Below are 10,571 nucleotides of genomic sequence, written 5' to 3'. Positions count from 1 at the left end.
TTATAGGATGTACCTCGAAGGTGATAGTCCCCATCAAACAGTTATGATTGTATGTGAGTTAAAGTTATTTTCTCATATCTCAAATCGTCATAACATGTATACACATATGCAATCTTGTGATGTTTTTCACACACAACACACAATATTCTTTGCTACTTTTGATACATGTGCAGGTACAATATGATTTGGCCATCACAAAGGTTCTACATGTGCTAATGTATGCTCACTAAACTGTCTTAACTTATTTTTGAAAAATAAAATTGGTTAGACTTATTTAGTGTATGTGTGTATTTTTGAGGATCCATGTGCTTAAATTCTTGTTGAGAGATGATTTTGAGAGCTTTATATGTTGAGTGGATCTTTGATTGAGGTGTATGTTGGATTGCATTCATGTCTGTGTTTTTCTTTTCTTGAAAAACTGCTTTTTCAACCTGTCTTGACACCTCCTCGATACCTGGTTATCTGTCGAGCATCTTAGGCCTTTTTCTTATCGTAATCTCGACACCTCTTCGACACCTGATGGATCGATCGAGAAAGTTCCCGTCTCCTCGATACCTTCTAGATACCTGGTCGATCGATCGAGATTCTGTGCTTCAAAACTGTTCCTTATTCCTTGATACCTCTCGACACTTGAAGCTATCAAAGGCAAAATTCTCGACACCTCCTCGATAGCTTCCTCGATACCTCTCGACACCTCAGTTGTCGAGATTTACTGAGGTGTCTATAAAAGGACTTTTCACGATTTTTCACTCATTCCTCGATCTCTCTCGATCTATCCGAAGGCTTTTCATCTCCCAACCATTTTTCTCTCACTCAATTCTTCAAATCCTCTTCATTTTCAGCCTTCCCTTGGTTTTAATCACTTGGTAAGTTCATTTTTCCCTTCCTTTTTCATTCATTGCATGTTTTGAAACCTAGTTTTTGGGATTTTTGAAAATTTTTGGGGTTTTTCAAAATTGATGAGTTTTTCTTGAAATTTTGGGTTGGGTTTTCATTTAAATGCTTTCCAAATGACATACATTGCATTCCATGTGCATTAAAATGACGTTTACATGCATTTAGATGTGTGCTTTATGCTGTGTGCTGGTAGGATTGGATTGAGCTGAGCTCATGATGCCTTTTGCTTTGCATGTCACATGCTCATGCATTCCCATGCATACGTTCTTTTTGTTCATCATATTTGCTCTATTTGAACTATGTTGGGACTTTTCTGAATGTCTCCCTCTCTATCTCATTCTCATTCTTTTACGTTAGTAGTGTCTATGGCACCCAAATGTAAATCCACTCCTGCTCGAAATCCTCTGCATTCTGGAGCTTCCTCTTCTTCTGACTCTGCTCCTCTTAACCTTCGGTTCCGTGATGGAGATGCCCACAAGGCATTTACGGAGAGCTTTTCTCGATGAGGTGTTCATTTGGAACGCCAAGTCATTCTGGTGGACTTCGCCGACACTGACCTTCCCTCTGTCATTCACAGTAGGGGATGGGAGTCACTGTGTAACGTCCCGGTCACTTGTCTTCTCGTGTTGATTCAGGAGTTTTACTCCAACATGCACGGGATAGATCGTTCAGTACCTCTCTTTTTCACTCGCGTTCGAGGTACGCGCATCCCTGTCACACCGCAACTAGTTGCGGATGTGCTTAGGGTTCCTAAGATAGAGTTTCCTAACTATCCTTCTTGTGAGCGTCTAAGGACTGTGTCCAAAGATGAGCTCATCTCTACCTTTTTTTTAGCGCCCTGCTGATTGGGGTGAGCATCAGTACACATCATGTAGGCCTTTTGCTAAAGGTCCTAGATTCCTGAATATGGTGATGACGTTTGTACTCCATCCTTTCTCTCACTACAACTCTATCACAGAGCCTTGTGCTCAATTTTTGTTATCTCTTCTTGAGCATCTCACTATAGATTTTCCTTCTCACTTTATTCTTTCTATCATAGATGTTCATCTTAATTCGGCGTCCCGTGATAAGCTCATCTTTCCTTCCGCTATCACGAGGATCTTACGCTATTTTTCCATTCCCTTTCTTGTGTCCAACCACTTCACACACATTTGTGCCATAGATGCCACTACCGTAAAACGTAGTGAGGCGCAGTTTAGGTCGCGACAGTCGGATTCCACTCCTCCCTCCTGTTCGGCTCTATCTAGATTAGCTCCATCTACATCTGCTCCTTCTTCCTCTACGGGCGATGTATATCTAGGAGACATTATGACGCAGCTGCAACGCATGGACACTCGCCTTGATGCACTCTCTGCTGAGTTGTATCAGGTGAATGTTCGTGTTGGTCGTATTGCACGATGGCAGGCGACCATGGGTGGTTTTGCTCCAGAAGCTACTCTTTCCCCACCTACTCTGGCAGCTTCAAATTCTAAGGATGATGAAGATGATGATGATGATGATGATGATAGAGATGCTATCTCTACTGATGAGATGTCTACATGACACTCTATCCTTTGTCACTCGTGACAAAAAGGGGAAGTAATTTTAGGTTATGAGAGTAGTCATCTTAGGGGGAGAGTTAGTATAGGACATTTTGATAGGGGGAGTGTTGATATTCTTGAGGGATATAGTGAGGTTTTTATGTATCTTTTCTTCTCTATTCTTTATAAATACATTGATCTTGTATATGAGGTCCTTTGACCATTTTCACATACATTGTACTTATACTTCTTTATATATGTGGATGTACGTTTCTTTCACCTCTTTCTTCATGTGTTGTTTCTTCTCTATCTTTATACACATATTCATTATATTTGTATGCAATCTATTATTTCTATTTCACACAAGATGCCTTGATGAGTTTTGTTTAAAGTGTTTCAAAAATACAGGTTGTCAAAGTCTACTTGCCATAAACTCTCTTCTTCCAAAGCTTTTCAAGAGTTTGTGTTAGGATAGATTTTATTGTATTCAATAAGTGAATATGAGATTAGTGATTTATGACTTCTCTCATATGTTCATTTGCTTGTTATGATTTTGTCACGGATTGCCAAAGAGGGAGATTGTTAGGACATATGTGTTTTCACTTATTAAGAACATATGTCACTTATTTATGTAAATTGGCTAATCCTTTGACAAAACACACTCTACTTGTAATTGGGTAGTTCTAGGTGATTTTAATACTTCAAGAAACAAAGTTTCAAGGTCAAGTGTTGAAGTCATCAAGTCTGTCAAAGAAAAAGCAAACTGAAGTGCAATTTCATTAAAGCTCGACACCTGCTCGATAGCTACCTCGACACCTGCTATCTGTCGAGATTTAAAATTTCAGATTTTCTGATCTGATTTTCTTGGGATCTGTGAATATGTTTTTGGGCCTTCTTTTCTCCAAACCCTAAACATATAAAAGGATTGTTTTAAGAACCGTCAAGTGTGACACAAGTTGCAAACTTATTGAGCAATCTCTGTTCAAGCAAATTGTGATCAAAAGACGAAGTTCTTGACCTAGTTCATCTTCTCTGAAGAAGTTGCTGTGTTTTTGCACCATAAGGTTTTATAACTAAGCATCTTCCTAATCTTCATCGTGTAGGATGAACTGAAGAACTTTGCAGCCAACCTTTCTTCCTTAAGCTGGTGTTTTGAAGTCACGTATTGGGATCCGCGCATTGGTTAGTCACGTACTTGGGAGCCGTGCATCAAAGGTGGGAACTGTCGCTACAGATCAAGTCCAATTGGGTATTGGGGTAAGGGTTCAACTGTAGGTTAGTAAATTACTTGGGATTCCTTTACTTGTAACCGCTTGATTTGATAATAGTAGAGTTTCGGGAGTAGTGACCTGAAAATCACCCGGTGGGGTTTTTGCCGCGAGGTTTTTCCCTATTCATAAACAAATCACCGTGTCATTTAATTTTCGCTGCATATTTAGTTATTTGGTGATTTGTTTGTGCTTCCACGAAATTGCATGATAAATTGATTAATTAATAACTTGGCTAAGTAATTAATTGGTTTAATCACAAGGGGTCATTCAGATTGTGGCCTATCACTATGGTGTATAGCGGAATCTGGTAAGCTAAAAAAGAAATAGGTTCGCCGCAACCTCGTTGGAGTAAGAAACTTGAAGGACTTAGGTACACTAGGTAGATTAGGCTTAGAGGGTCTTCTGCTATTGATATATCCCAACTACATTCTTTAGTGGATTATTTACCGCTTGGAGGGCGGCGCAGAGGTTTTACGCTAAGAGCTTCGGTTTTCTCTTCAATAACACATCGCGTGTTGTCCTTGTGTTTGCATCTCTCTTCCTTTATCTTTGCCAATTATTTTCTATTGTAGATGTGATTATATTTGGTTTAGATTGTTTATCAATTCTGTGTTTGGCTTATGTTTATGTTCCACACGTTAATTTTTTGATTATAAGCTTGAATTGATTTTTTTGTTATTTGGGGTTTAAACGTTCAAGAATGTTTTACACATTTTTTTAACTTTCACGAATCTTAGAAAATGAATAAAAGTTTCTTTTAAGGCCACTGCAATTGGGTTTGCCTCCTTGAACTCCTTCTCATTCATGCCATAATATCGCAACTGGCTCTGTATTCATCGTCAAAGAGGGTGGCATCGAATTTGCAGTTTTTTTTCCCTCTTCCTCTCAACGTTTAGATGACTGTAAATGTAATAAATGGGGAGAGAGAAAAAAAAATGCTATTATGCAAGATGAGGTGGATATAAGAGATTTCTAACCGTTAGATCTAATAGAAATCAATGGTCATAAAAAAAATGTAACTTGAACTCATCTCTCTCTCTCTCTCTCTCTCTCTCTCTCTCTCTCTCTCTCTCTCTCTCTTTATATATATATATATATATTCTCTCTCTCTCTCTCTCTCTCTCTCTCTCTCTCTCTCTCTCTCTCTCTCTTTATATATATATATATATAAACCTCAGAGAGAGTTCAATTATAATTTTGCGTCATGTGTCTAAATTTTGTGGGGACCACACCATAACTATCTACTTAAGTTTTTTAATCTTTATGCCAAGTGAGTTAATAAGTGCAAAATACTAAGAATATAATATTAATGAACTATAAAATTAAAAAAAAAAAATCACATATACTTAATAAAAATTACTACATGTTCTACTTTATTAAAAAAAAATGATTAATTATTTATAATTTTATAATAAAAAATTTGCTTAATTTTAAATATATTCATGCATTTGCATGAGTTACATACTAGTTTCAAATAATGGCAATCACTCAAAACTCAATTAAAAAAAAGTATAAACATACCATTTGTTTTTAATAAAAAATTTTATATTGATCTCTTTTTCACTTTGTCTTTCTCTTTGTCTGTCCCTCTTTCTCTAATTGCTCCACACTAGTATAGTGATAAAATAGTACTCTACAAATAAGCAATAAACCAATCAAACGTCCACACGCGTGCTAGAGTTTTGGTAGTTAGTGGCTTCAACTTGGAAATAAAATAATTGATATTTTTAGTACTGTTGACTTCGACTGACAATTGAGTTTGATCTAAAAACAGTGTTTTTCTCCTTCTTCTGCTTCAAGACTTTACAGAGACAATTACAGCAACTGGAGAATGAATGAAATGGAAGAGATAGAGATTGTCATAGTTGGTGGTGGCATTTGTGGTCTTGCTACTGCTCTTGCTCTTCATAGGTACTGTCTATTCACTTCTTTTCTTGACTTCTTTCTTATACCATGTTCGGTAACTTATAACTTCTGAGACATATAAAAAACCAAACAAAATGAAATATGGAAATATGTATAGGAAGGGTATCAAAAGTGTAGTATTGGAAAAATCAGAGACACTGCGTGCAACAGGAGCAGGTATCACTATCAGGGCAAATGGTTGGTGTGCTCTTCATCAACTTGGTGTTGCCTCAAACCTCAGACTAACTTCCCTCACTGTGCAAGGGTAGGTCCTTTTTATTATTTGATAGATGTGTCATATATCAAATTCATAGCTTAAAACTAAGAAAAAAGATTAGTGAAGTAGTTGTTCAAATTTAAGTCTATATGTGTGTGCTGTGTGGAATTGTATATTTTTCTTATATTAATGTATTCTACTCAACACAGGGGGAAAAATATAAGTGTTGCTAGTGGAAAGCAACAAGAAAGACCATTTGAGTAAGTTCCTGTGCTTCTAAATTAGCCATCTTTACTGTTTGTGCAGAGGCCAAATCTGAAAATTATGTGAACTTCAACTCAGTAATCTTCAAACCAAATGATATGACAATAATAATGCCTTGAGTGCCAACTAGTTGCTTCAAATTTCGTTCTTTCTTTATCTATGTATAAGACCATATTCTTCAAATATTTTGCATAAATGAGCTACTTAAAAAAAAAAAAAAAAGCATTGTTTCTTACTCAAGACAGATACAGAATAAATATTATGAATATGTTTCATCACTTGATTGCTTTCAAAATGAAAACAACTACCTTTTAAGTTACAAAAATTCTTGAAGGGTATGATGAGAGATTTGATTGAAGACTCAAAGCCTATCCTACTTAACTATGTAATATACACAAGAAGTCCTTTAAAAGGGGGAATAAAAATGCTTAATAAGGATTAAGGAACCATATAACCAATTTTTCAAGATGTCTACAGGAAGGGGGAAATTCGATGCTTGAGGCGAAGTGAGCTTATTAAAGGCCTAGCAGAAAACTTGCCTCCTGGGACAATACACCTTGGATGCCAAGTACTCTCCATTAGACTAGACCCACTTTCTTCCCGTTCAATTATTCAACTCCAAAATGGACGTACCATCAAGGCTACGGTATTCTTTCATTAATTTTGTTTAGACAGATGGATTTATATCAGTTTGCTCAATCAAATTGGATGACATACCCTGTGCAGTTATTGTGAGCATCACTTTATAAATCTTATTATCATCAATTTTGAGGGGGCTTTGGAATCATTTTTTGGGGCCAATTGGGTCTACAGCTGAACTAAAATTACTTTGGAGTTCTCATAGGTTCAATCAAAATATATGAGAAATTCTCTCAATGAAAATGCCATATTGAAATTTCCTGAATTTGTAATTTATAGAAAAAAAATCTTAGCATTTCCCAAAACTAGTACTAGCTTTCTCCAGGAATGTACATAAACATTGCTGAGGCTACTCAAATCCTAAGTTGTGTTAATCAATTGCTTCAAGCAGTGTTAGACTCTTTTGAGACTGCTGATCAAATGCTGGAAAATATATTAGCAAGAATAATTTATAGCCCCCACTTTTTGACATATTACGTCTGAATTTAGACACCCATCTAAAGCATTCAAAGTCAAGGTGGCTATACTGGTACAGACCTAAAGTAATAATGAATATACGATGAAAATAATACACTTAAAATTTTTTATCTCTCCTTAGTATTGCTAACAATTGAAGAGAGTTTAATCGCTTCTTTTTTTAAATAAGAAATTATTTTTAACCTTTTACTAATCATATCACAGGTTTTGATTGGATGTGATGGAGCCAACTCAGTTGTTGCAGATTTTCTTGGGCTAAAACCAGTGAAGTTTTTATCATTGTCACAGGTTAGAGGTTTCACTAAATATCCAAGTGGTCATGATTTCAAAAATGAAATTGTCCAAGTCATAGGAGGCCATAGTAAGATTGGGAGGATCCCAATTGACAATAAGTTGGTCTATTGGTTTGCAACTCTCAAAATGAATCCAAAAGGTACACTCCAAGATGACACAATTTATCTTCAACTGTTGCTTCTTTATGCATGTCACAACCTAAGGAAAGCGTCATGTTGACATCTACATCAGTGTCATACCTCAAAAGAACTAGTAAGTAACAATTAGGTTTCATTGATCTAGTTCAAATCCAATATAAGATTCAACACACACTTACACAGATACAATCTAATCTAGTCTATCCCTAACGTCCTTGTCAGGTTATGCCCCAAGCCATATGATATTACCACATCAACACCAGACCATAAAAAGACTAGTCAAGTTATAATTGCAATTCCCTGTAATCATTTATATAGCCCAAATCAACCTAGTATGCATCTGATGTTGGACCTAGTACACATTCACGCAACACACACTCATCCAAATCAATCCACATAATCAAGGGCATTGCAATGTACATTCAAAAAATTATTGTTAGAGACAGTAACTTATATTTTAAATTGGAAGTAACATTGATCTATAGTCCAGGTATTGTAAGGATATATTGGGAAATATCAATATACCAGGCTAGGGTTGGAAGCACAATAAAGTATTTGGAATTGCAAGTGAGGATTTCCGTTGCTCGCTCCCATGAATATAGGCATACTGTTGAACCACATAAATCTCTGTGTTGATATTTTCTCTTTTCTCTCTATTATTCACTAATATTGCTAAGTTCCCAAATCTTCAACAATTTTCCATTTGAAAGTTGTTTAGTTTAAAAAGGTAAAAACTCCATTGTACACCCAACGAATTTCGCATGAGCTAGGTGGCAACAACCATGCCAGTCAAAAGGCATCGGCCTATCAGTACCTAACAAGATAGTTACTAGCTACAGCCAGTAAGTTTAAGAATTTGAGAGTTATAGTCTTGCTAGGCACAGCAAGTAAACTTCAAAAGGCATCAGCTTATCAGTACCTAACAAGATATAAAGTGTACCTATCTTCATTTTTTCACATCCTCATTTTGAACTAATTCAATAGCAAGACAAATTGTTTGATAAGACTATCTAAGATCAAGTAATAATTAGGCAGCAACCCCACACCCTGCTATACATTCTGCAGCAGAGGAATGGAAGTAGCTTGTTGATTTGTAGTTTTGAGCCAAACCTGCAGTTTGTTCCCAAACGCTCCAGCTGTTGACAGTCCAGGACCAATTGTCAAGACAATCACAATCCAAAACAATCTATGATTAAGGATATAAGTGTTCCTATATAATCTCAAAGTAATATGCATATTATTAGAAATTAAATTTAATGATATTTCCCCTGCAGTGCCAATATGTTACTTGCTTTCCAGTAATTGTGTTGTTACTGTGGCAGCAGGCTCAAATTTTCACATAAGTGTTTATTTATTATATGAACAGATGTGGTTGCGAAGGATCCAGAGCTCCTTCAACAAATGACTCTTGAATCAATTAAAGGCTTCCCTACAAAAATGTTAGACATGGTAAAACACAGTGACCGAGACTCTCTCTCTATCTCACGCATGAAATATCAAGCACCATGGGACATACTACTAGGAAGTTTTAGAAAAGGAACAGTGACAGTGGCTGGAGATGCCATGCATGTCATGGGTCCATTCTTGGGACAGGGTGGCTCAGTAGCTTTAGAAGACGCAATCATCTTAGCAAGATGCTTGGCACAAAAGAGGCATGAAATTGATATTAAGACCAATGGAAGCCAAGTGATAGCGTACAAAGTTGGAGAAGCATTGGATCAATATGTGAAAGAACGCAGGATGAGATTGGTGCGGTTGTCAACACAAACTTATCTCACTGGTATACTAATAAAAAATCCACCATTGCTAGTGAGATTTGTATGTAACATCCTAATGAAGGTTCTCTTCAGTGACTCCACTGCTCATTCTCAATATGACTGTGGCCGCCTCTAAGATATGGCATTTTAAGTTGAATTGTAGAATCTATAGGGAATTTTAACTTTGTTTAATTAGGATAAAAAAAATTGCTGTTCAAAACAGATACTTGTTGGGTGTGAACCCTTGTGCAGTGGTCTCAATAATGCTTAAAAATAATTTTATTGCCATTGTTTTACAAATTTTATTCTGTTCATCTTGTATTATAATCTATTTGAGTCATCTTTCTATGTTTTACTACGACCGAACCATTGCTGCATCTCCAGATGTGTAGGATTTGTTTTGTCCTATCTTTGAAGAGGCAGTTTTCTGTTCCTCTAAAACAGCACATAAGGGAGGCCTGCTATCAAGAGTGGCATTTTTAAATTTTAAGTAACTATATGCAAATTGGTATTCAGTTAACAAGGATTGTCGTGCATCATTGCAGAGAGAAGTTTTACCAGTCCAATTGCAAGTATTTTAACTCCCATGAGATGTTAATTTCTTGTTACTATAGTTTCACATTGTGTATGTCTAAATGCTAGTAAAGTGTGAGAACATGGTCCCCAATTGGACAGCTTTAATGAATACTCCTACATTAATAGCCTTTATAAGATGTTAGGAGGGTGATTTCAAAATCAAATGACAATGATATTATATAACTTTATAGAGAGCAATGGCGGAACTTTGGTTCAAATTCTGGCAAAAGATTAAAAAGATGGAAAACAAAAGCCCTACGGAAAGTCCATTATGTCCACCCAAAACCGTGTACCTCATGAAGATCTTTATAAAGGTGCCAAAGGTCATTCATTTCTAGGCAGCAAGAGTGCAAAATTCTCTCTCTCTCTCTCTCTCTCTCTCTCTCTCTCACATATACACCCCACACAATATGTCAATGGTGAATAGTACTAACACAAGAAAAACTACCAATGGAAGTTCTCTATATGGGAATTTGGTGCTGAATTCCAATTCCATCAAGTAGCAGCCACTGCAGATGATTACCACAGATGGATCTCAGCTGCATCAAGGCTTGCATTTGACAATGAATTGAGAATGACAGAAAGATATGAAAACATAGGTGGTGATGGTCACTGTA

General features: G+C 36.4%; 1 protein-coding gene across 2 annotated transcripts; it reads left to right on the top strand.

The window, feature by feature from the left end:
• Positions 1-5,411: 5,411 nt before the first annotated feature.
• On the top strand, positions 5,412-9,678 carry LOC112038599 (monooxygenase 1). Of its 2 annotated transcripts, XM_024071425.2 has the most exons (7): positions 5,412-5,599; positions 5,712-5,858; positions 6,020-6,070; positions 6,552-6,720; positions 7,395-7,478; positions 7,688-7,736; positions 8,988-9,678. In XM_024071425.2, the coding sequence occupies exons 1-7, from the start codon at positions 5,520-5,522 to the stop codon at positions 9,512-9,514; spliced, it is 1,107 nt and encodes a 368-aa protein (XP_023927193.1). In that variant the 5' UTR covers positions 5,412-5,519; the 3' UTR covers positions 9,515-9,678. The 2 variants fall into 2 exon arrangements, with proteins under 2 accessions (XP_023927193.1, XP_023927192.1); XM_024071424.2 differs by lacking the exon at positions 7,688-7,736 and having other exon boundaries at positions 7,395-7,623.
• Positions 9,679-10,571: the final 893 nt, after the last annotated feature.

Source organism: Quercus suber, unplaced genomic scaffold (genome assembly GCF_002906115.3).
Source record: "Quercus suber isolate HL8 unplaced genomic scaffold, Cork oak 2.0 scaffold_401, whole genome shotgun sequence".
Classification (NCBI taxonomy): Eukaryota; Viridiplantae; Streptophyta; class Magnoliopsida; order Fagales; family Fagaceae; genus Quercus; species Quercus suber.
Note: the sequence above shows the minus strand (reverse complement) of the source record. Positions and strands in the feature narration are given on the sequence as shown.

Bases quoted from the DNA above. Each gene is read 5' to 3' on its own strand.
- LOC112038599 (XM_024071424.2), top strand. From the start codon at position 5,520: ATGAATGAAATGGAAGAGATAGAGATTGTCATAGTTGGTGGTGGCATT. The intron at 5,859-6,019 runs GTAGGTCCTTTT...TACTCAACACAG, and splicing joins ACTTCCCTCACTGTGCAAGG to GGGGAAAAATATAAGTGTTG. The intron at 6,721-7,394 runs GTATTCTTTCAT...ATCATATCACAG, and splicing joins GACGTACCATCAAGGCTACG to GTTTTGATTGGATGTGATGG.